The sequence below is a fragment of the Anser brachyrhynchus genome (assembly GCF_964034855.1).
Source record: "Anser brachyrhynchus genome assembly, chromosome: 2".
NCBI classification, from domain to species: domain Eukaryota; kingdom Metazoa; phylum Chordata; class Aves; order Anseriformes; family Anatidae; genus Anser; species Anser brachyrhynchus.
In genome coordinates this window covers 11,421,222-11,447,703 of record NC_137695.1, presented here as the reverse complement: position 1 = coordinate 11,447,703, position 26,482 = coordinate 11,421,222, and the positions used below count along the sequence as shown (strand labels likewise).

Below are 26,482 nucleotides of genomic sequence, written 5' to 3'. Positions count from 1 at the left end.
AAGTAGTCTCACAGTCCCAGGCCCTGGTTCTCCTGGGGGGCTTCAGCCACCCTGAAGGCTGCTGGAGGAACAACATAGCAAGGCACAAACAATCCTGGAAAGCATGGAAGATAACTTTCTGACACAGGTAGTGGAGGAGCCAGCAAGGAGAGGTGTCCTGCTGGACCTTGTTCTGACAAAGAAGGACTGACTGGAGATGCGAAGGTTGTGGGCAGCCTTGACTACAGTGACCATGAGATTGTGGACTTCAGTGTCCTGTGAGAAGGAAGCAGGGCAATAAGATTGCTACCCTGGACTTCAGGAGAGTTAACTTTGGCCTCTTAGGGACCTTCTTTGAAGAATCTCATGGGAATGGGCCCTAAAAGGAAGGGATGTCCAAGGGATCTCATTAATATTCAAGGATCAATCCCTCCAGGCCCAGGAACGGTGCATCCCTATGGGCAAGAAATTGAGCAAAGGGGACAGGGGACCTGCATGGATGAACAAGAAACTCCTGACAAAATTTAAACTTAAGCAGGAGGTGTACAGGAGGTGGAAGCAGGGACAGGCCACTTGGAATGAATGGGACATTGTCAGAGTATGCAGAAATGTGAAAAGGAAAGCCAAGGCCCATTTGGAATTACATTTGGCTAGGGATGTTGAGGGTAACAAGAAGGGCTTCTTCAAATAACAAAAGGAAAACTAAGGAAAATGGGTACCCGCTACTGAAGAGGTCAGGGACCCTGGCAAAAGAGAATGAAGAGAAGACAGAGATACTGAATGCCTTCTTTGCTTCAGTCTTCACTGCCAAGGCTAGCCCTCAGGAGGTCGGGTCTCCAGAGGTCCCTTCCAACCTCAACCATTCTGTGATTCTGTGATATCAGATTAGTAGAAAAATAAATAATTCCAGGAGGTGTACATTTATGGAAGCCTTTAACTTTTGGAAACAGTTTGGAGAACAATGGTTTTTAATTAGGGTAGTAAAAGATATTTTTTGATATGGTCATCAGCAGCCTTCATCACCACCTATTGACTGAACAGAACATGCAACTATTTTTAAACTTTTGGCAAGTCATGAAGAACTCATGGCTGTAAAAAATGATCTCATTTTACCTGATTATTTTAATATAATAGTCAAACAATTGAAGTAGAGCTATAGTTGGGGTTTGCAGTTTCAAAAGATCATCATCTGGCTTGTAGAAGTGCCTGGAAATTTCTGTAAACTAGAGGTGCAAAAGCTACTTGCACTCAAATCGATGGGAAAGATAGTCAGATAATTCTTACAGACCTATCTGAATGAATTATAACACCCCCCCGCAAAAAAAAAAAAAAAAAAGGTAAAGGAGGTGCTATAACAGGCTGGAAGAAAAAGTTGGAGCTAAATTATTCTATGAGAGGGTTTGACATGCTCTCCTGCAATACAGGGGACTGGACTAAGTGTCCCAGAAGTTTCCCTGTGCCTGTCTGACACCTTTTAAGACCTTCTGAAGGATCAGGTTAGTAAAATGGGAGGTCAGCATTTCCTCAAGTGAAAGTGAGCAAAGAGGTTTATGAATAACCCATCCCTCCACGATGCTTCTTCAGTGAAGGCGTTGCTTTGATGTTACCCCATGTATTCCTCCTGCAGCCTCCCTGTTCTGCCTCCCCTGCCAGCAGTCTGTCACTGACCGGCACTGGGACAGAAGTAATAATTCAGGCGATCTGCTTCAGAGATAGTGTCTAATGCTGTGCTAAAGTGAAGTTCTGAGGAACAAAATTATAAACTAATTGCCCAGAAAAGTGAGCATAAATATGCATGTGCTGCATTTCTACAGTTCAGAAATTTCTGAGAGTGGCATTTTCTTTGTCTAGCAGTAATATCTGAATTACTTCTCAACTGCATGAGAGGTAGAAGAGTAACACAAATTTATAACTGTCCTGGGTTCTTTGGACTGTGGGATGTGGGTCTAGAAAATATTGATTAGATCTAGAACATGCACCCGAATGTTAATTCCTGCACCATCTAAGTTGTAAGTGCTCTGCTGCTTAGTGAAACCCATGTTCCCAAGTAAAATAACATTAAGGTCCATCACAGACATCTTAGCAAGAACATAAGCCAAGAAGAAATACTTCAGAAAGAAGTGTGGTTTGGGGAAATTTAGATGACTTACTCTATACTTTGGACCGTCTCCAGCCTGTCTCACAAAATAGCACTGAAGCAAATGCCTTTATTTATTATTCTAGATGTTAAAGCACATAAAACTAAACTTGCTTCCTCCTCCAGAGGAGATTTGAACCAACATCTCACCCTTTAAGTAAATCCTTAGATAACTGTGTCTCAGATGGCACTCAGGAGGGGACTTAAATCTCTAAATAAGGCAGTTTTGTTTTGCCCAGAGTAGTTAAAAATCTGCTGAGACCAAAAGAGAAGATGTAAGTGACTGTTTAATGTTGTTACTAGATGCTCTCCACTAAGAGCAAGGCTGCTGACTTTGATCTCTGCTGTTCTTGCATAGCAGGATGTTGGATTGAGTGTCTGAGGAGGTCTCTCAGGTTTTTTTATTCTTTGAAAATTAATGTGTTTCTGTACTTCACTTTTTTTTTATTTTTTATTTTTTTCAAAGAAATCAAAGTTGGTCTACTCTTGCTCGGAAACTTGAAAAAAAAAATTGAGTTACTGTTGACTGGCAAAACAACATAACATAACATAATAGTTGGAATTGAGGTAAAATGGGTGTGGATTAGGTTATTAGGTGAGTTGCTAGCTGGACCTTGTAGATCTAGGGAGGTTTTCTAGAACACCATATAACATGGTTCACATTATTACACTTGGGCTTTTGGAGCTTTTCAACAGAAAAAAGAAAAAGTGAATATTGAAATGGAAAACATTTGTTTTTGCTTTATAAATGATAGTTTCTTTTAATTCTTCAAAATCACGTTGTGTCATAAAACAAAACATGGTGTGCTGAAATAGTAGACCAGACTATTGAGTTTGATGATCTCCCCAGTGATGTGTTTTTCAAGCTGTTATGGTCACTCGTTATGGTAATTCAAGTCCCTGCTCACAACTACTTACAACTCCTCAATTTTCTTCCACAACCATTAGCGGTCTTCTAATAGTTTGAAAAGGAGTGTTCCTACTTCAGTTTCCCAGTGGTAGTTAAGAAATCTGTGCATTTCTGCATTTGCGTCCAGCTGTCAAAGTACGTGGAAATTTGTGTTTGCATGAAGGGTTTTTTTTTGCCTAGAAGAGGTTCTAAAATTACAAAAACTGTGGGAAGAGATTTGGACATTTTGGCATACTAATACAATAGTACAACTGCTGTAAATACCTATTTTTAAATCAGCATAATGTCTTTAACCCTCAGTAGGAAAAAATAAAGTGATTTTTATTAGTGCTGAAACACTTTTATTATTGATTAGCGTAACTAATCTCAAATGCAAAAGCTATATGGTGAACCCAAATCAGAAAGGAGAAAGTTGTAATATATCAGGTAATATATATATATATATTTTTTTTTCCCAGCTTATTCAGAAGTCATACTTTGTTGCATTAAAATACTGGAAGCAAATTTGTGGATGACAGGTTTAGAAATCTGTTGCTTTTTGAAAGATTTGCACTCTCTTCCAAAGATAAATCCATTTGGACTTTTTGGTTAAGCTTAAGAATGGTCAAAGTAGTGAAAAAATAAATAGTTAAAAATACAAGGTCCTAACCAGGAGGGTTACTTTCATAGGCTGCTTCCTAGAGATGTAGCAAAAAAAGAAATTTACTTATTAATAAATTTTACTCAGATATTGCAGGTTTTCCCTTTTGGAAAGCCTGGCTGTATTCATCTGAACAGAGGAGGAAGTATACCTGCAGACTGGTTCAGATAATGTATTTGCTATTTTTTTCGTATAGCTATTATGTGTTCCTCCTTTAGTATTCCTCCTTCTCCTCCTCCTCCTGTGTATTTTTTTTCCCCAAGACGTTTTCAGGGCTGGGAAAGAATCAGGACAGAGATCTGTGAAGTAGGCAGCACAGTGCTGCACACTCGGTATGGAAATGGCTGATTCTCTCTGAACTGTAAATTCTAAATAACAATAAGTGGAATTACTGCTGTAATTATCTTTCTTCGGGGAACATTTCTAACTTGAAATACAAAGCCTGTCTATTAAATAACATTTATCAGGAATGTTTCCTTAGGCGTACTTTTCCGAACTGTATTTTATTTTCATCTTCAGCGAGATCTGACTCTGCAAGGTTTGCGTTAGAGGCAGGGAGAATAACTAGAACAGGCAAGTGCCTCATAGGCAACAGGAAAGCGAGTGGAGAGATGAAAGATGAGCTTCCAGCAGCTGCAAAAAGGATATACACTTCAAGGGTGCCCTATAAGCCTTATAAAGCAATAAAGGAAGGAAAACAACATTATGAAGGGTCCCAACAGCCATAAAATTCCAAAAATGGCAAGGATTGCTTTCATTATATAAAGTGTTCGTTAAAGCTTTAAATAATGAAATAAACTCTGACACTGAGAATGGAAACCTTCACTGTTAGACCGGTCTCTGTTTACTTTACAATAATCCAGGCCATAAAAGTCGCGCTGCACAAATATGCCATTCTTGGGGAGCTCGGCGGAGGCTGGGGACCACACACTTGTGGCCTCCGAAGAGACGGGGTCTCCAGCGAGGCCTCCAGGTCGCTGGCGGTGCGCCATGCCGCTGGCAATCTCTGCTTGCGGCCGGGTTGGCAGAAGAGCAGAGGGTTGGAGTGAAAAAAATCCAGCGGGGTTGTTTTCGTTGGATTGAACTGGGTTTTTAGGGGTTCTTTTTGGAGCTTTTTTTGTTGGTGGCGGTGGTGGTTTTTTCTTTCTTCTGAAGTCCAGGCGTATTTTGGGTATTGGAAAAATGTGCTGAAGACTTTGAGACCAGAAAGTAAGTGGGGAAGGTGATTAAGGGATCTTTGGGGATTCAAGGTGGACATACTAAAAAAAAATATGTTCTGCGTAAAATGATTTACTACTGCCTTGCTTGTTTAATTATGTCAAATTCAAATTAAAACTAAGACCGGATAGATTATATGGCAGATATTTAATTCCTATATCCACAGAATGGGAAGAAAGTACTTATTTTGAACAGGAATACTTTTGAAATTGAAAATACCTTGTTTCTGTGTTATTTTCACGGTGCTCATATAGTTTATTGTGTCTGTTAATGGAGAAACCTGTTTAAACATTTTTTCCTGAATTAGAAGCCACATCAGAAAACATAAGCTATAAAGTACACGAGACACCCTTCCTTAGCTGTCATTGAAATTCAGCCATTTTCTGCTTTGCTTGCAACGTACAGGAACAAAATGTATCCTTGGGGAAAGAGAGAATTCAGCTATATGTGGGTGAAATTATCATTGAAACCTTTAAGCTATAGTGTATTCCCCTTAAAGACATTTGAGCAGGAGTGTAATTTATGGTACTGCTTGCAATGAAAACATGCAAATGCCATTAATTTACCTGACCAGTGCTATAGACTGATGTTTTTTTCCCCATAATTCTGATTGGTTTTTTAAGCTGTGAGTGAGGTTGAGCATCTTTTAAAAAAGATATTGGAGAAGAAAACAGCTTCTGACGTACGTGTTTTTGTGTTCATGTACAAGTTGCATGAAATAGATTTGTGCAGTTTTTATATCTCTATACTTCCACCGTCCAAAATGAAATCCTTTGTCTCTGGGCATATTTTTGGGAGACCAGACAGGGAGACTGCATCATGAGTGGGAGAAGTAAATGAGTCACAGTTCTCTTTATGAGGAGCTTTGTTTCATTCAAATCCCTCTTGCCAAGATGCTGACACTGAACTTGAGTCATCAGCAATAAACAAGTCTTACAGAAAATTGAATCTTTAGAGGGCAGAAAATCACGGGCTCAGGAAAGGCGCTCACCAACGACCTGTTTCAGTCGGTGTATTGGAGAGGCATTATTGATTGCATTATTTCCTGTGGCAGATTTTTCATAAGTGCCTAAAAGTAATTCAAAGTCCCAGTCTGAAATTTCATTTCAAAACATGCGTGTGTAGTGGAAACCGTCAGCATCAGTCAGGCTTTGAGATCACTGAACATTAAATTGAGTGTTCACTGCAATAACAAGGTGATTGTGGTTCCTGTTATTATCATTTGCTTTTCACCTGTGCTGTGTCCAAAAAGACTGAGAATGGTAATAAGTACTTGCAACTTTCTGGAAAAAGGAAAGGTTTAGGTTGTTATTATTATTATTATTATTATTATTATTATTATTATTATTATTATTATTTTCTTTTTCCTTCTGCATAATGCAATTATCTTTTGCTTGAATAAATTTACTTTGTATATCCTGGTAACAGTCCATCAAGACTGGACATGTTTGTGCTCAGGAAGTGACAACAGATCAACTAATAAACATTTCAGTTGAAAAGGAAACTTTCATACTATATCTAGTAGTATATATCTATGCTATTTACTTTAGGCAGTCTACTTTCTTGGAAGTATTGTAGCATCTTATTTGTCGATGTTGAGAGTGTTTCTAGCTGCTGTCAGCTTTTAACATTAAAAAACTTTAAAGAAGGATGTTAATATATAGATATTTTCTCGTGGAAGTATTTTCGTGTTTAATGAAATGTTTGCTCCCCCAGCAAATATTAAAAAGTCAATATTTTGCCCATTACCTAAAGTGCACGTTTTAATTATTTTCATTTAAGCTGTAACTCCATGACCAGTCTGTAGTCTAGGACATGCAGTGTAAACAGGGGCAGCTGTCTCATTGAGGAGCCGCGGGGGGGACAGGATAATGGGAGAAACTTCAACGTTTACATGCACATCTTACTCCTGAGAATGCCTCGTGCAGTGTGGAATACCCTGAGTATCTCTGTGCTGCCTGAAGCTCCTTCCTCGCTGGTGATGACGGTGTGCGGTCCTTACCGTCCTCTACCCGCCTCCCCCAGCTGTGCCTGGTCATCTTTGTAAAGGGCAGAAATCTAACACTGTTGAAGGAAAGAGTAAATATCGTAAATTTTCCAAGAAAATGGAGAGTATCACGCAAACAGTAACCATTGTGGGGAGCATAGTCGAGTGAACTTACAATAGAGCGCAGCTTTGCTAAATATAGCTACAAAATACTTGTTATCAGTGAGTGCCCGTGTAAAAGAGCTTTGCCATCTGCAATTTGTGCCGAGGCACAAACCACAAATAAAGAGGTGGGAATAGGATTATGGAGTGACAAAGCCTTGGTCCTGTATTCAGCTCGACCGGGCAATCTTCTTCCTTGGCGGGCTGGCTGGCCTTCCGTTTGTGCTGCCCCTTGCATTTCAGAGCTGGCGTTTTCTCCCATTGTGCCTGAAAAGACTCTGGAAGATTTGAAATAACAAATGAACTCGTTCTGTGGATTGGGGTCGGTGTGCTGCATGCTCGTTGTTCAGTAGTCCCTGGCAGTCAGTTTGAAATACGGATGGGGAAAAAAAATCCAGGTTAAAATGTACTACCCGGTTACCGGTGAGGAGCTCAGGCCTGCCCCAGCAGCTTCCTCCCAGGCTTGTGCTCCTCTCCGGCTCCTGCCCCAGGGTCTGTGCCCCTCCTATGGCAGAAACCTGACAGATCACCAGTGCAGGTGAGGAGGAGGAGAGCAGCATGTCCTGAGGAAGAACCTGGAAAATGCTGATGTGAACAGGCGGCCGAAGGCCTTGGGTGCACTGAGGTGAACGCAGCCTGGGAGGAAGGGAGCGAGGAGGGGAGAGGGCCCGGGGACAGGCCGTGGGATGGAGCTGAGAAGAAGCAGAGCAGGGCAGGGGACTCGGGAGCTGAGACAGGGCCTGAAGGGAGGCGAGAGCCAAGGAAGGAGGCAGGCAGAGCAGAGGGCTGAAGGCAGCTGCTAAATTTCCAGAAATTAGGGGTTTTCTTGTCCCAGGGAGAGCCATCCCCAGAGCTCCCTGCAGCCACATGCTCCTTCAGCCCCTGCACTTCCTTAACGCTGGAGTCTTCTCCTCCTGCCTCCATCCCTGACCTGGCCTTTTCCCTTCAACCTGCTGCCAGTCTCGTCTCCTGCTCATACTACTGGCATGCCTCTCCACAATGTTCTGTTGGGCACTGCCACACGGCTTGGAGATGCCACGCAAATGCAGGTGAAGGTGCCGTGAGAAGAATGCTAGAGAGTGCTGGTGTAATGAGGAGGTCTACAGGCCTCTGAAGAGTTCGTTCCTGTAGTAAATAAAATAACCTACAGGTACTGCCTGCTCATGGGAGGAATATTAAGACATCGGGGATGAGATGCTGTTGCCCTCTTTCTTTGGAGATAGACTTTGCAAGCGTGCAGCAGAGTCCTGAGGGGCCACTGGCTTTTTGAGAAAAGAAGAGTTAGTTAAAAATGGGAAGGTATTGTACATCTTGTATTCTTATGGCAAGGAACTCTAGTCCCTGTAATCCCGTTCAAATTCTCCAAGAACGAAGCCTGAATTCATGATATGATACTGTGGAAGAACGTGAGCTTGGTGAGCCTAACTAAAAAGGGGAATACTTCTCATATGATAGAGGTAAAATTATTGCATAAATTTGCAAAGGAATGGAGGATGTAGACCAAGGGTGTTAATACTCTGTATAGAAAACTGGGTGAATAACAATTTATAAGAGAACAATTTAAGCTAAGTTAACTTTTGGTGATCTGTGTTCAGTATATATGTAGAGCTTTCAAAGTGAATTCAAGATAGTTTTGAAATACATTAGTTTTATATATATATTGATAATATTTTTATGGTTAATCAGTTACTGTGTACATTATGAAGTCAGTCTACCTAAAAAATACAAAGCGCAATCTTGATAAAGTGGTTTTGTGTACTGCCCCAGACTATACGATGCAGTAGACTTCCTTCTATCTTGATTTTGTATTTTGCTTTCACGGGTTTTTTTAGCTTTGGTTGCCAGGGCAATGATGCGCACGATTATAGAAAGCTATCGATTTGCATGTGTATGTACTACCACGTGTGTGGAAGACTAAGCAATAGTCGAGCACCTATTGTTAATAGCTTTGTGTTTAAAATGGCATTGCCACCCTGTACATACTCAAACGGAGCTGTAATTCTCCTTAGGGTATCTCTGCTCCTTTAAAAGCAATCATAAAATAATAATAACAGATTTTTATTCAAATTAAGATGTGCCCGAAATACATAAGCGTTCAGTATTGATGAGCACAGGAAATGAATGGTAATTTGTTTAGCAAAACCTGAAAAGAAAAAATTGTTCATATTTTATAATTTTCAGGTAGAAATAAACACATTTTTAATGACAACATTTTAATGAAGTAGTATCTATAGTTACTGTCTGTTTTGTGAGAAGCTGAAGACTGTAATGGAGAGGGAGCTTGTTTCACTGGTTAGAACATATGCCAGAAATGTTCAAGAAGGGAATAATTGTGCTTAAAGAGACAGTGGGTTTGAACTTTAAAAACATAGGTCCTCTTGCCAAGTCTACCACTTCTTCTTTGGGTAAATATGGGACAGTTATCATCTGAGGTGCTTCACTCTCACTTTCCTCATTTAAAAGCACAGATATTTTAGCTGACTTCTACTGCAGAGCAGTTTGAGATATGGTGGCGAACAGGGTAGGTGTTATTTTAAACGCTGTTTTTTGATGCGGGGTGAGAGGTTGGCTCGGGTCACTGGCAGAGAGGCTGGGAGACTCTTGCCTCCTTCTTGCTTGTTGGAACCATCCCCCAGAAGGGATCTTTCATCAAGGAACAACTGCTACCATTTGAAGGTGTTTAGATTTAGTTAGCGACTTCAGGCCAACCCACAGAAAGCTTTCTCTATACATTTGCTAATTTGGCATCCAGAACAGAGTGGCTGGGATGGAAATGAGTATGCAGTCCTCTTAGCAATGGTCTCCTTAGGCGAAGGTTGAACACTGGGATGGGGGAGCCTGAGCAGGCACACATTGCTGTGTCTGCCTGGACGTTACTGCCGAAGCTCCACTTCTTTTCGTGGTTTCAGGCACACATTGCTGTGTCTGCCTGGACGTTACTGCCGAAGCTCCACTTCTTTTCGTGGTTTCTCCCCTCCTAAGCTCTCAGCTTTTTACAAATGTACAAGTCCGGTGCTGTAACTTTAACTGCATGTTAAGTTTCACAAAAACAGATACACTCACAGAAAGGGCAGGGAATATGTTGTTATTTTTAAAATCTCATGATTTTAAAACCCATCTAATTTTTTTAGCATCCGGAGTAGATTGTATTGAATTTAATATTTACACATATGTGTGTGCACATGCACTCATGCATTTGGAAAGAAGAATCTGGATATCTGAATTACATTTGAACATGTATTTTAACTGCTAGCTACAGGTCTTGAGCTCCAGAGCCAGGACTGTAGCCAATGACCAGGCCTTTCCTGAACTCTAGTAAGACTAAAAGTATATGTTTTGTTCTATGTATTTAAGTATCCATCATTTTCTTCTAGAAAAAAGTTAACAGAAAAATATTTTTTAATCCTTACATTATACAAAAAAAGTGACCTGAAGAAACTGCAAACACAGCAAAGGGTCATATTAATAGAAATTAAGAAATTCAAACATTTGCCTTGAAGGTTTCTTAGAGGTTCTGTTGGCAAGTCAGACAAAAGTCTTTATGCTACCATTTTCTAGTGGATCTTTGGTAGATTTGTTTTGTTATGTTTCTGTTGCTCTCATTGCTGCTTAGAAGTGGGCTAAACATTTATACTGCAGAAATGATAGAGCAGCAGTTTCAAATCTTGTGTGCCTTACATGCTTGATTAGGAAAATCCCATTAATGACAAAAAATGCTAATCAGCAATGTGTTTTGCCAGCCACCATGGGCCCACGCACTCCATATAATCCATTGTTTATTAACCTAATGAAGGTCATTGTAGCTTTTCAAAGCTTGTGTGACAGCATATCAAAATGGTTTTAAAACTCTGCTGCTGGACTCCAGTGCTGGAATAAATCAAGGCTGGGTATTTACTTGTCAGAAGGGTTCTGGCGTAAATGAGTTTTTTCTGGGTAGAACGATCATACTGTGCTTTCATTTGTTCGTTATAATTGTCAAGACAGACGAACAGTGCAGTGGTGGCTAAGCTGTTGGTGCAGCCATGAAGAAGCTAGACTCTGACTTTGTCCACGTCTTATTGATTTTCCTTTTATTTTCTTGGCAGGTGACATCACACAGAAGGGATATGAAAAGAAGAGATCAAAATTAATTGGGGCCTACCTGCCACAACCTCCTGGTATGTTTATCTGTGCTTGCGATATATGAAGATGTCAAGCGTACTGATAGTTGCCACAATAAAAATCTGCAGCTCTGAAGAAATTTATGTGACAGAAACGAAGCCATTGTTATGCAGAAAAAGCTTATTCCATCCATTTAATGTATATTTACATACATATATGTCCGCTTTGATGTGTGTGTACATTTTTTACATACGTTGCTGTGGGTTTGGCGGTCATGTCTGGAAAATAACATCAGGCTAGGCTCGTTAGAGAGGCATTGTTTATTAGAAGTAACACAAAACTACAGAAGAAAATGTGGTGTCCTAGCTCATTAAGACCTAGGCCATGTAAAGCTTTCTAAAGAGATGTATCCACAAGAGTGGAAGAAGAGGACCTTATAGCTTTGTGCCTTCCTCCATTTCTGAGTTTCCTGCCCAGATCTCTGTTTTGAAGACACTAGAGAGAGCAGCAACATCCCTGCACTTCAGCTTGTCCTATTGCGAATAAGCAACGGATCCTTTATAGACAGTTGGTCTCTGTATTCAGGGATGGGTTGCATGTACTTGCCCAAAAAGTGTAGGAAAATCTTCAAATTAAATTGAATGTCAAATAATTTATTGCTTCATTGAAGTTATTTCCAATATGTTTATATCAGAAACAAGAAAAGAACTCTTTAGGGTTCATGCTTTACAGGCACAGAATCATGAAGCTGAATATTTGGTTTTATGTATAATTGTAGGCCTCTATTTTGTGTCGGTCCCACTGGAGCGTGCCACACACTCTTGTGCAGACTCACTGACCTTATGGAGGCTCCACTTGCACTTGGCAGTCCTCTGAGCCCTGTTTTTATTGCAGGCCTGGGAACTAGTTCACTTTTTCTTTTACAAAATTCTTCCTTTATGGTGTTGATAGTTTTCTATTTAAACTACCTGTGTGTAGAGGTACTGCCCTGTTTTCTCTTCTTCAGGTATATATATATTAGCTAGCTCCGTAGCAGAATGGTATTTTGGTGCCTTTGGATTTCACTTGGTCTTCTCCACTGATGGAAATTCCACAAAAGAGATGGGTGTTACAGACACATCTTTTTTTCTGAAGTAGTAATGCCTGATTTGAGGGTGACTGTGAAGTTTCTTAACCACTGTGAGCCATAACAGAAAGAAACTAATCAAATCAACAAAGCTACAATCCCGGAGATGCAATTATTAGATTTCTGGGTACTCGTTGGTCTGACCAAACTATCAGACATACGGTAGTCTTCACAGTATGTTCTCATGATACGTACTTAGATAAACTGTGTTATGAGGAGAGTGTTACCTCCTTGTAATCCTCCACACAGTGATGTGGTTGGTACCAGTGTTTGTTTGTACAGTTAGTTTTACCTTTTTTTCTTCACAGAAGAAAATACAACTTTGTCCAGAGAGCTCGTAGTCTTTTGGTCGAACTGTAGCCTTGTCTCAGACTGCTGGGGATTCATCATGCATGTAATGATGAAAGAGAGAAGGTGGAGAACCCTCCAAGGTTTATCTTTCAAGGTCTCTAGTGTGATACTAAAGCTTTCCAGCGTAAAGGAAAGGATCTCTCCAGAGAGATCTACAGAAGTCAGTCCTATAGTGGGATCCATTCAATAATCTGAAGAGGTCAGGACTGAGGATGTAGCTGATCTAGCGCGATTTTAAAGATGGGAGGAAACAAGGTGAATGTTTACCCCTCTACCAGTTCCCAGGAAATCCTGCACTGGGAATATGGGACATGGATGAGTGAAAGAAGATTATGATAGGATGGAGAGGAAAGGAATTTTGAAATACTGTCTGCTGTTTTCTTGCACATCCATCAAGCTCAGTCATTTAGCTGACGGCTAAAGACATTAGCTTCTACTGTATTTAAGTATTTTCCTCCAGAAACTGATACTATTTGTGCTTGGTCTTTGCTGTCTTTGTAGTTTTTGTTTGTTTTGTTGTGTTACCTTCTGGACAAAACCTGAAACAGTGCAATTTGGTATTTTCCTTCTAAGACCTTACTCACCTGAATGGCTTGAGGTCCCTGCTCACCAGGAAGGGGGAGATGAATCCTCTCTAAGAAGAATTAGCATAGCAAAACAGAGGCTGCCTTTTATAAGCCTCTGTTAATACCTGAGCAATCACGCAGATGACCAAATTAGTCATTTGATTCTCTTTTGTAATCTGTTTTCATGGGGAACTGCAAGAACTTACAAGCTTTGGTCTTAGATCTTGCTATTAAAGAGGAAGAGAAGTTTTAGAGAGATTTTCAAACAGTATGGAAATGGGCACAGCTCTTCTGCTGGGATCGAAGGCATCGGGGAAGGGCTGGGATTTTCATTCTGTGACCGCACTCAAGAAGCTAAAGGAAATCCAAAGGCAGTTCCCCTCTGTTTGGACACCCAGTCCTCTCGCTGCACCTTTGCTAACATTACTAACGCCAATGTTGGCAGAGTGGAACATTGACCCCATTGGCTCCGTGAGTGTCCTGTAGTGTCTGTGCGTGCGTGTGCGTGTGTGCTGTACTGCATGGGGGCAGCAGCTCCATTCGTTGCTGTAACAAATGTAAAAAAACTAAACGTGAATTAATTAGTTTTTTTCAACTTGTTACAGCAGCGAATGGAGCTGCCGCAGTACGGTGTAGACTGCAACACAGTGAAGGAGCTGCCAGAAGAATGCTCCGCACTGCCAACATTGGTGTCTGTGACATCCGGGAAGCGGCCGCTAGAGAGAGAGCAGCCAGCACGGCAGGAAACCGGCCTCTCTTTTATTTTCGTTTTGGTGAGCACCACGAATGCATCTTTTCCAGTCCGTACCTGTCTGTAAGTGTGCCTCATCTGGAAGCCTCTGGTAGACACCTGCATCAATAAGGTAGACGAGGAGCTGCCCGTGACAAGGCAGGACAGCTGTATCTGGAAGGCTGTAACCGCCTGTTGTCTGCCTGAGAGAGGGGTGACAAGGAGAAGGAATCATCAGTTTCAGTAACATATGAACATGTTAATGTGTAGCATCCATGCCATGGATCCTTTGGAAGAGGTTCCGTACAGTAAGCTGCTGAAACACAGGAAGGCATGTGTTTCTAATTCCCTTTTTGGCACTGCCTTTTTACAGAGCTCTGGAGAGGTCCAAGCCCATCAGGATCAGGAGGAAGCTGTAAAAGTCTAAGCACCCCTAATTCCACACTATTTTCAAGTAGAGACCAGCGCAGAAACTCAGCTTGCGTCCAGGCCCTTCAGAAGCAGACCAAGTTCTAGGAGCAGGCATCAGGCTGCTGGAGCAGACCGGTGGAAGAACTTCCTGCAGGGCTACATGTCCACAGCGTAGACAGGCGAGGCATGACCCAAGCCATGCCAGTGCAGTTGTGCCCTGCAGCAGACACTCATCTTGCCTTCTGGGGATGTCCCGGGGCTGGTGGCAGGCAGACAGTCTGTTCCTACTCCCTGAGTTTGTGGGTTTTCTCTTGCCAGCCATGTGGACACATGCGCTCTTCACTGTGTGCTTGTCCGTGCTCCCACAAGGCGGCCCAGACACAGTGTAAGATGGCTAGGAGGACCATGGGATTTGCTGTTCTGTCAGGGTAAGACAAACCTGGGAAAAGATGACCCCTCTGAGACACCCATACCCTTTTCATTTTAAAACAAATTTGCTATTATACTCTAGAGGAAATCTGCATCAAAACCTGATTGTGTTGCTTGTGTTTCTCCTCTTACGTGGGGCTGCGCTAAGTCAGGTTCCCTCTGTCTGACATTGTTATCTTCCTCCGCCTGAGTTTTCCATAAAATGGAAATGATTAAATTTAAATTGGAATTTTGGTTTTAACGGAATTAATTATATAAAGCCATTTCAGTGCTCAATGGAGGCAGTAGAAGCACTGGCTATATTCATACATAAAAACACATACATATAACTGTATAACAGAGTTCTTTTTGTTGTGCTTATTGGGATGCTATCACACTAGAAAGGGAGAGCACTTACTTTTCAGGAATCGGTATAATCCTAATCCGAAAGGGGAAAATGTGCAGCCGTGTGGTTGATACTCCATCAGGTGATGTGGGAGTTCACTCTTAGGGTTTCTATTTTGGACAAGAAAATCCCAGAGAGTGTGTTGTCACATATGCTACACAGCAAATGCGCAGTGAGCCTGACACATGGGGGACTTGCTGGGTCCACTGCACATCTGCAAGTTGGCTCCGCGGTGCATGCACAATAGGTCTGACACATCCAGATGCTGCACAGACTGCACATATGCAAAGGACATTTGTACCGTTCCAGCCAGGCTGTCGAACATTCAGAAATCCGGAACGGATATGCCACATTTGGCAGTGTTAATGGGAGAAGGGATAGGGGGAGCCCCCTTTTTCTTTTCCATTAAATTCCCACCTGCTTTAACTTAGGGAGACCAAATTACAGCTTTGTTTCCTCAAAGCGCTTTCTCCAGGATGTCAGTTTGTAGCTGGAGAGGTTCTGTGCGCAGAGTAATTTTTCTTTTCTTAGCGTGTCCGTATGTCAGACATCTAAAAATAATAGTGAATCTGGACCTTTATATCTGCACATGCTTCCTGATCTCTCTTGTGCGGTGACCTTTCTCTTGCTGCCTCTGCAGAGGAGCCCTGACAGCCGAGAACTGAAAGAATAACCACTTAAACAGGCATTCATTTCAGAATGCTTTTCTGAAGATTATCTTGATTAGATCAGTCAGTTCTGGGTACGATAACATGCAGACAGCTGCATGCGTGCTATTAGGAGAAACCCTCACTAGAAGAAAAATAACTAAATTACCTGCATCCCCTATAAGCTGTGTTTTTGCCCAATTTGCTTGCAGTCTTTTGCCAGGAAATTTGATTATTCATTCACAGAACAGAGAGACAATGTTGTTATCAATTAAGCTTTGCTTCTAACAGCTTAGACATGGGTGGTTCATTCTCTCTTAATCAAGTGCTGTGTCTACACTGGATTACTTTCTGTAATTCCCCATCATTGGTACCACCAATGTAGCTCAATTTGTAGCGTAACCATGTAGACCAGTCACCAGTGCTCTATTTATTATGGCTAATAAACCTGTGAGATGCAGCGCTTAAAAGGCACCTGCTGCTCCTTTTGCAGGCCTAGAGACAGAATACTGGATCTCCTGCTGCCGGAGCCCCAACAGCACTGGTGCAGGGAGGAAATTTCAAGCTATGCAGTGCGGAGCAGATAACACCTTCTCACAGAAGATGCCTTTACCTCATGAAACAAATTTCTACAGAATTACAGGAACCAATTTTTGTATCCTCTGTTATTAACATGACAAATTTATGTATATCTGTAATGTGTGCATACATTTGCATACTTTTGCATATGTGCACAGCCATTTGCTTTCAACTATTCCTGCTGCTAGCCCTTCGGGCGCTGAAAGTAAACTGGGCGATTACAATTTCATTTTCTCTTCCACAGACATTATTTGGATTGTAACATTATTTGGATTGCAAAGATCGCAAGGAAATGTTTAAACAAAACTTGATTCTAGAACTGAAAAAAATCCCTCATGTATTCACTTTATTAACAATAGGTAATATTCCTGTCACATCTGCCTTCCTAATTCACAAAGATCTTAGCAAGGGATAACCATGGCGGAGCATTTCAAAGCGTAGATGCAGGCTAAGAACATTTATCTCATTGCAAGGCGTATGCATTGTACAACTCATGGCCACATTTTTGAAAACAATATGAAGATGTTTTACAGATGAGAAGCTATGGCATATAGATGAGAGTTTAGTAAGTCTTGCTTTAGAAAGTGTTTCGGTTTGAATTGGTCGATGCCTTGCAGGGCCCAGTTTGGTTAAAAAGGGACGTTCTGAGAGCATCTGAGAATTACCCCTTGGTACCATCTGTGGAAGCTGTGTTACTGCTTTGCTTTTGCCATGCTGACTGAGAGTCCATTTATTATTTTAAGCAGCCTTTGTTTTATGATGGCACCTCTGTTTCCTATCCTGCAGTAAGACCTCATAACATCAAAGGCTGTTCAAACACAGAGAAAAAGGTATCTTCCTTCAAAGGAAGGAATTTGTCTGTTAATGAGACAAAGAATGGGTGTCAGGGAAGAAATGAGTAGATGATGAAATCAGCTAGCGTATCAGCTGTCGATGCTGGTAGTGGTTTCACCACTCAGCATGATGGATTTTTGGAGGGAGGATATTTTTAGTACAGATCAGAGTCAGAATCTTTTTTAAAGAATTTGAAGAATTTCAATTAAATATCTGTTGGTGTGCATGGGGAGCATCTGTGAAACGTAAGAACATAGGACCAGACATCAAGATGTTTGTCTGAAAATCTGACAAATGGGTAAGAGAAGATGGTTCAATCAGAGGTGAGCAATGGTGGGTAGAAAAGAAATGCACCACTGCAGTCCTTGAAACAAAGCTTGTGTATGCTGGGACAGAGGAGAAGGAGCAAATGGAGGCATGTGAAGAGCTTGGTGCAGCTGTCAAAATACAAAACTGCTGGAATTCACGACGCTGTCTGAATGGACAGGTCTGCTGCAAATCCCTGTTGTTGAAGGCTGAAAGAAGGATGTTGAAATGCTGGCAGTGTAAGCTGGCCAGCACATTGGTGAATGTGTTTGCTGTGGGGATAGGTAGTCTCTTTCTTTATATTCTCCTAAAAAAATCTTCAAATCTAACACTGAAGCTTTGGGACTACCTAGAGAAAAAAGGAAATCAAACATCGTGAGTGAATTGGAGCAGTAATGTGATGGCCACCATCTCTAAGAGATTGAGGAAAAAAAGGAAAATATTAGAAACATTGAAAACATTGTTAGAGCAAGTCCAGGGGAGGCCGAGAAGATGATCAGAAGGGATGGAGCATCTCTGCCACAAAGACAGAGAGAGTTGGGGTTGTTCAGCCGGGAGAAGAGAAGTCTCCGGGGAGATCTTACTGTAGCCTTCCAGTACCTAAAGGGGGCCTGCGGGAAAGGTGGGGATCCTCTTTATCAGGGATGTAGTGATAGAACAAGGAGCAATGGCTTTAAAATGAAAGAGTGTAGCTTTAGATTAGATACAAGGAAGAAATTATTTACTATGAGGGTGGTGAGGCACTGGAAGACATTGCACAGAGAAGCTGTGGCTGCCCTATCCCTAGAGGTGTTCGAGGCCAGGCTGGGTGGGGCTTTGGGCAACCTGGGTCCCTGCCCATGGCAGGGGTGTTGGAACTAGATGGGCTTTAAGGTCCCTTCCAACCCAAACCATTCTATGAATGATTCTATGATTCTTTTAGCCCTGCTAAGTTTGAACCGAAGGCTTAACACTTACAAGGAAATGATGAAAGGCAAGCTCAAGATTGTAATAAGGAAAGAAGAAGATACATTTGAAGTACGCGCATTGTTTGAAATTAGAACCATGTGCAAGACTAAGTGTCAAAGATCACCTGTGAAAGAAAGATTTTTAATGAAACATATCTAATCAGAAATTCCATCTTCTCCAGGTTTATCTAGCAAAAAGCGGCTCCCCCTTCCTGGTTGTCTGGTTAGGAGCATCACCTTTTAAATCTCCTTTGGACTGCTTGGATCTAGTGAATTTATTACTTATATCCGGTGGGAAGAGTGAAGTGCCATGCTAGGGAACAAGTTCCGTGGTGTGACATTTAACCTATTTACAAAATATATGGTGTGTTCATCCCTTGGCTTTGCTTTTAAAGCAGAGCCAGCAGCCATTGCATAGAAGCTCAGGGAAGTTTGAACTGAATGTAAATACTGTTCTTAAAACTGCAAATACTGTTTGCCTTCCTTCCCACCAGCCCTGGAGTTGCTGGGTTTACTCTACAGCTTTTTCTCCTGGGGTCATACACTGTAATTTAGTTTTAGAACAGTGAAAGTAGCCTGTGTCTGAGAATGCCTTCTATTTGTTGTCAATTAGACATTTCAGCAATTTTAGATTCAAATTTTTGACACAGTCATAGGAATAAGAGATGCATCAAAGCAACTTGGCAGCTGTCACTGAGGAAACAGTTGTCCTCTGTTGGAGAGGGCAATGCAGTTATTGCCACGTTGCTGAAACACAGCAACACAATTCAACTACAAAAGCAGTAAAGGCTGGAAGAGAGGAACATAAATGTGAAGGCAAAAAAATGAAGGAAGGAGGTGAATGAGGCCTGTTTCCAGCTGACAGTTCTGTGCCTTACGTGTGCATAAAAATAAAATTGTCCAGCTTGCAATGGTATTGCTTAAATAGCTTTACTGTGGCTCTTGCATTTTTAGATAAATGCAGCAAAGATAGGATCCAGCTTGCATGTTAGGATTTACAGATTGATATATCTGCATTAAGCTGTCTGCCTATGAACCTGGGGTTTAAACTGCCATTCTTAAGTGAAGAGACACAGTTAATTCAGTTAATGAAACCCAGAGAGCTGTTCAGCTTATTCGAAAGCAGATAGATACCTCTGCTGACCCCCTGCACAGCTTTTCAAGCCCCCCTAGGCTCGCTGAGTTGCCTGACCATAAGTGTCTAATACTGCTCAAGATTTCCTAAAGTAGAAGAGGCATCTGCACAGTGAGCACATAGAAAACAACTTAAAGGGGACACAAGCCATCCTGATCAAGGCAGGCATCATACTCTACATCTAAAAAGACATTGGACACCTCTGTTTAGAGTCCTGTGTCCTGGCCTAGGTCTCTTTTTCAAAATGGGAGCTTAGCTTAAGCACCGTCTCGTAGACACCTAAATATAGGTGTCTTAATCTGCAAGCTGAATCCCACATTAGCGGCATTAGATAAATGAACTAATACTTACATTAAGAGTATGGCTGTTAGCTCCAATGCACCTTCTAATGCTTATGTGTAATGTGAAGAGCACAAAGCACTGATTTCTCATCCTTTTATCTAAAATAACTGTGTTCCGGGCATGTGTTTTTTACTATATATTTTGCTGAAATTCTTCGTAACTAGTATTGATTCTTTCAGTGGTTCTAATTATACTTACCTTTCAAAGTCCTGCTATCCACAAGGCTGCAGAGGACTATGGCATTATTAAGAATGATGCTAGTTTGACAGTGACTGGGATTGTGTCTGTCTACAGGGCACTGGAGTGATACTGTCCTTTCTTTAATGAAAGTCATTCATTGCTCTGCTGCCTCCTTAAATTTAGGAATCGATCCAAGTATGAATTCTCAAAGCCCATTACGCCACCGCTTCCACTGATCCCCAAACACGTTTTGTTGAAGCTGTACTTCGACAGGCATTAGCGCCTAACTCACGGAACCTGTGTGCTGGCTGTGAAAGCCATCAGTTTGGGGGTTTTAGTTATGTTCAGAATTCCAAGTGAAAAAAGGATGCTTGTTACTGCACTGTATTGCCAAAGCCTTCATGGAGGTGAACAGTTCTGCTGTTAACACCGCGTCGCTATTTATGGCAACGCTTTACTGACTTGATGGTATCCATTAGCCTGTATGGCTTTCACTCCTACCTATCACTCAGAAATGGCAGCGTGTAGGTTCTAGCTGTTGCGTACCTTGTCTTGCACCATCGGCGGTGCAGGTGCAGGACAGAGAAGGTGCAGGTCCCTGCGGTGCTGGGCAAGTCCTGCTCCAGCCCTTTCAGTAAGGAGCTGTCACCAGGTTTCTTACTGTCTCTCCAAATGCTCTGTGTTCTCTCACGTCAGGGAATTTAATACAAAGAGAGGTCTCCCCACAGGTGGCTAATGCAGAGCTTCTACCTGTCACTGCAGAGTTAACTTGGGTAAATCGGAAAACCAAGTACACGTCTGGCTCTGTGTTTGGCTAGAGGTTTATTTGCTGGTTTTATATTTATGGGAAAGTGGGAAGTAAAGTCACCAAATGATCCCCAGACCTCACAAAAGTAGAGGATATTTATTACTCTCATGTAGTTTGCTGTGGCCTTAAATGAATACCAGCATAGGGTGTTGGTGCTGTCTCTTTCCTAACTGTTAAGGAAACTAACTCCCTGTCACTGGTCCTATCAGAAGAGACTCACTTACAAATATACTACATACATACAAAGTAGGATGAAGGTAAACTAATGTAAAGTATCTGAATTTTAAGATTAGATGAGAGATTTGTGTGTCTGTAGTAAGGACAAGTCTCTGTGGGGAGCTGGAGGAGGGAAGAGCCTACCCCAGAGCGGCTCGGCCTGTGGTGTTAGCCGGCCGGCCGGCTTCCTGCTGCCAGCTGCAGTACCAGGCCCAGAGCCTGCGCCTACCCTGCATCCCTGCCTTCTCTGTGAGGTGCAAGAGGGCTTTGTTCGCTGCCTGAGGCAACTGGGGTGTCTCATAGCCAAATGGCCAGCAGAAGGAAAACAAAGGCCTCAACGTACTTTGTCCAACAGGTCTACCTGCAAGGTCTGCCTGCTACAGTTGCGCATCTCCCTGCTGCTTTTCCTCGCAGTTTAATTCCCCTCAGTGTTTCTAAGGCCTGCAGCTTTCTTGTTGGAAGGATGTATTTAATCCACTTTTTCTTTATAGTCATGCTGTACTTCAGTAGCAGCACCTAATGGATTTTTGCGTGCTCTTGTCCATGTGCCATTGGCCCACACAAACAGTTTGCCACGTGAAGTTTTGGCACGGCTTTCTTCACCTAAACCCTGTAACAATTTTAGGTGCATGATTTGGCTGTGTTTTTTCAGGATTTTTTTAAGTGTATGTGATTTTCAGAACGTATCTCATTGCCGTAAAAACAGACTGGCAATATGGATAAGGACAGAGATTTGGTTATAATCTTGTACAGACTGAAGCATAATTTTCTGAACATTTTCAATCAAGATTAGTTTAACTGATAATTTTAATATTTGTTGTTAGTGTTATATTGGTGGTTGTGTGGTGACCAGCTAAAGAAAGAAAAACACTAAATGTACAAATGAGGAGAAAATTCAGAAACAAAACAAAACAAAACAAAACACCACAGATTTCTTCTGCTTATTTCAATGTTCAGAAGTTACATTCACATACTTTCAAGAATATAAAGACTTGAGAGCAAGTGAAATTGCAGATTACTGTAGTGAAATTACACAGTATTGTAGTATGGAGACAGAGCAGTTCAATGAAGACATTTTCTTTGAAGTAAGAGTGTGAATTATTAATTGCAGTCTGAGTAAAAGAAAATTTATGGATTCACTCTGTCTTCTGTGCATCTATGAGATTTTACTCCAAGTACATTTTCTAGCCAACCAGGTATTTCTCCACAGAATCAAGGCAGACTTAACGTTTCCGATATCCTAAAGATTTGAGAGAAGCTGTATTCTCAGTTCTGTTTCTGCATCACAAAGAAATAAGTGTACAAAGCCAACTTTAAAAAAATGCTTTTAAAATAGTCCATTGAAACAATTAAGATTCATTGAAGTCAACGTAACAACGTAACATTTTTTGTTGGTCTATATTCTACCTAAAAATTCTTGTTTCCAACTCACATCCAACCCCACTAAGCAAGCATTGAACAATTCAGAAATAGTAATGGAAAGGTTTTACATTGTTTTAGTAGAAAAATATAAACATATTTCCCAAGCATTTTTTTTTGAATCCAATTTCAATTTTTTAATCATTCTTTTGAACTTAATTATTAATAATTTAATTAATGAGTTTTAAGAGATCTTTCCTACCATCAACCCTAAGTGCAAGAGCCATTTTTACTTCTGTTCCTACAGTTAACACATGGTGTGTAACTGGTTTTTAAAGTCAAAAAATAATAAGCCAAAAATAAAAGGCAAAAGAATGAATTTCATTTATTTATGGTCTCTTGTTTTTGTTTTTGTTATTTTTTTTCTCTTTGTGAATCATAGTGCCTGATGCTCTGCTTTATTAGACCTACGCTGTAAGCATAGCTTACTGTGTTTGTTTACTCAGGTTCTTCTGTGAGAGAACAGGGTGGCATATTATGCCACTATTACAGATTTATGTTTGCTTTCTTTTCCTATTGTTTGTTTGAATTATCCTGCTTAAGTAACTCACTTCACTTTTCTCAGGAAGTTGTGAAGGAAAATTAGTTTCTGGAGGTGTTTATATATGTTCACAGAATCACAGAATCACAGAATTGTCTAGGTTGGAAGAGACCTCCAAGATCACCTAGTCCAACCTCTGACCTAACACTAACAAGTCCTTCACTAAACCATATCACTAAGGGCTACATCTAAACGTCTTTTAAAGACCTCCAGGGATGGTGACTCAACCACTTCCCTGGGCAGCCCATTCCAATGCCTAACAACCCTTTCGGTAAAGAATTTTTTCCTCATATCCAACCTAAACCTCCCCTGGCGCAACTTTAGCCCATTCCCCCTCGTCCTGTCACCAGGCACGTGGGAGAATAGACCAGAATAGAGAATAAAGAATGTTGTTGCAGTTATAGCACTACTATCTTTGAAGGATCCTTCAAGAAAATGCCTATTAAAAATTTAAGGAAGAGGGATGAATACAAAATTTGAACCTTACATACTGGCTTTTTAGACCTGGCATGCAGAGATGCTGCAGGTATGTATTATAAGGCTGAGTTATTTTAATTGTTTTGCCAGAACATATTACTATTTCAGCCTGTATTTAGAACAGTCATTGCTTACTTTCTGGCCCTTGGTAGCTGAAAATGTCCATAGATATTGAATAGTACTCTTCCCACCAAGGATGTAATTTACATAGGTTAATATTGTGTTGTCGCCAACTGATACCGTCTAACTGGATGAGGTTTTAGAGAAGCATTTATTATACACACTGGCTAAATCTTAGGAAATGTTTTTAAGCATTTTGCAGGAAAGCTTCCAGATCCATTGCAATAGTGTCTGCCTTTATTAGCATATTAAAATATTTCCTGAATACTACTTCTTGAAAGGTCACCTGCTTGGAAAAAAATCCTCCCCAAACTTACAGGCTGTGTGCTCTTCTTATGTAGTGTATGATCTTGGATAAAGCTTATCTTATTAGAGAACCAGGGATATAAGCACACCAGAAAAGCTGAGCAGTGCCAAGTACTGTTTAATCAATTGACATGACCTGGTTTAGCCACTGAATAGTCATTTTCTACTTCTAGTGTAGTCTGAGCTCCTCCTCACTGTTAAGGTTCTGGAATTCCATGAGGATGATACATTTTTTATTTTTTTTATTAATGCAGGGGTGGACCAGGCATTACCACAAGAACGTCGAACTCCTGTTACTCCGTCCTCTTCCTCTCGATATCACCGTCGCAGGTCCTCAGGGTCACGGGATGAGCGCTATAGATCGGGTAAGTAGATTGAAGACTAGAGAATTGGAATGAAAAATAGAAATGGCTGGTTCTTTGCTTTGTCTTGTTTAAAAGAATTCTGTTGTAAACTCTTATAATACCTACACATGGGAAAAATTAATTGTACAAATGCAGAGACACTGTCCAAATGTACAGGGGTGGAGTTGCAAAGCCAAAGCATATCTGGAATTGCATCTGGCAAAGAATGTGAAGGTAACAAGAAGGGCTTCCGTGGGCCTGTAAGTAGCAAAAGGAAGAGTGGAGAGCACGTGGGCCCACTGCTGAATGAGGCAGAGGGCTGGGTGACAAAGGACATGGAAGGCCACAATACTTAATGTCTTTTTTTGCCTTGGTCTTTACTGGTAAAACTTGCCTTGAGGAATCCAAGGCCCCAGAGACCAGTGGGAAAGTCTCAAGGAATGAAAACCTACCCTCTGTGAAAGGGGGTTAGGACAGGGAATGTTTAAACAAACTGAACATGTACAGGGCTGTAGGACGTGATGGGATTCACCCACAAGTGCTGAGGCCAATGTCATTGTGAAGCTACTCTTGATTCTTTGAAAACAAGTGTCACTCCTGCCTTTGGGAATAGAAAGAAGGAAAATCTGGGAAACTACAGGCCAGTCAACCTCACCTTGATATCTGACAAAGCGGTGGAATAAATAATCTTGGAAACTGTTTTGGGAGATACGAAAGACAAGGAGGTGATTGGGAGTAGTAAGCATGACCTTATGAAGTTCCCTCGTTAGGTTGGTCAAGCCATGATGACTATCCTAATAGCTTTCTACAACAAGATGACTACCTTGGAGGTTGAGGGAAGGGCAGTGGATGTTCTGTGCCTTCATTTTAGTATGGCTTCTGACAGTGTCCCCTGTAGCATCCTCACTGCCAAACTGGTGAAGTATAGACTAGATAAGTATAGACTAGATAAGAAGACAGTGAGGTGGACCTAAAACTACCTAAACTGCTGAGCTCAAAGGGTTGTGATCAGCAGCACAGAGTCTAGCTGGACACCAGTCACTAGTGGTGTTCTCTGGATAAATACTGGCTCCGCTACTGCTTAATAGCTTAATTAATGACCTTGAAGGTGAGATAAGAGTGCACTCTTCCCACATTTGCAGATGATACCAATCTGGGAGGAGTGATTGACACACCAGATGGGGGTACTGCCATTCAGAGGGACCTCAGTAGGCTTGAGGAATGGGCAAACGGGAATTTTCTGAAGTTTGAGAAAGGGAAATGCAAAGTCCTGCACCTGGGAAGAAATAATCCCATGTACCCAGACAGGCTGGGAGCTGACCAGCCAGCAATGAGCTTGGCAGAGAAGTCCTGGTGGCCAACAAAGTAAACATGTCAGCAATGCACTGTCATGACGAAGGCCAACGGTCTCCAAGGCTTCAGTAGGAGGACTGCTGGCAGCAGACTGAGGGAGGTGATCCTTCCTCTCTGCTCAGCAATGGTGAGGCACATGTGAGGTGCTGGGTTCCCCAGTACCAGTGCGATACGGACATGGTCAGACTCATTGTACTGACAAAACTGGAAAGGTAAAGAGACCTCCTTATTAACCCTTTTTCAACATATCACTAGTTCATCCCATTAGTCGAAAAGCTTACCAGTCTGACATAAAGGAAAATTAATGATAAATGTTAGCAAAGAACTTCGTGTATATCCAGACCATCCCGATAAATCTGAAAACTCCCTTCTCATTGAAAATTGGGGTTCACGCTGTAGATGCCAACACTTTTTTTTATTTGAATAATGGTTGTGTGATCTGCATAATAACTCCTTGGCATATAAACTTCTAGAAGCTTCTCCCACGTCATACTGAAAATTGTCTACACAGTGGTTTTATGCAGGTAGAAATTCTGTTCTTGGAACTGTCTAATTCATGGGTGTGCAACCCATGATCCTCAAACCTCCACAAAGTGACTCTTCAGAGGAGTTCTGTTAAAAACATTTGTATTTGACTGTGTGTTGGAAGTAATCTGCTTGAGCTGTGCTTGCAATTTGTAAACTAAGAGATGAGTCAGTTTGGGGATGGGCAAGGAGACATCACGCACATCTTCTCTGTGTGCCTCTTCTGATACCCAAGGAGTGCTCTGAGTTGCTCTTGCTTCTTCTTGCTTCC

At 41.5% G+C, this 26,482-nt stretch overlaps 1 protein-coding gene across 5 annotated transcripts in view; it reads left to right on the top strand.

The window, feature by feature from the left end:
- Positions 1 to 26,482, top strand: part of DIP2C (disco interacting protein 2 homolog C) — a 317,372-nt gene that overhangs the window by 160,043 nt on the left and 130,847 nt on the right. For 3 of the 5 annotated variants that reach the window (XM_080578241.1, XM_080578242.1, XM_080578240.1), the window contains exons 2-4: positions 11,119 to 11,190; positions 13,783 to 13,950; positions 24,244 to 24,354. In XM_080578241.1, the coding sequence (XP_080434367.1) occupies positions 11,119 to 11,190; positions 13,783 to 13,950; positions 24,244 to 24,354 (351 nt within the window). The remainder of the gene's footprint in view (positions 1 to 11,118; positions 11,191 to 13,782; positions 13,951 to 24,243; positions 24,355 to 26,482) is intronic. The other 2 variants (XM_080578244.1, XM_080578243.1) reach the window with 1 other exon arrangement.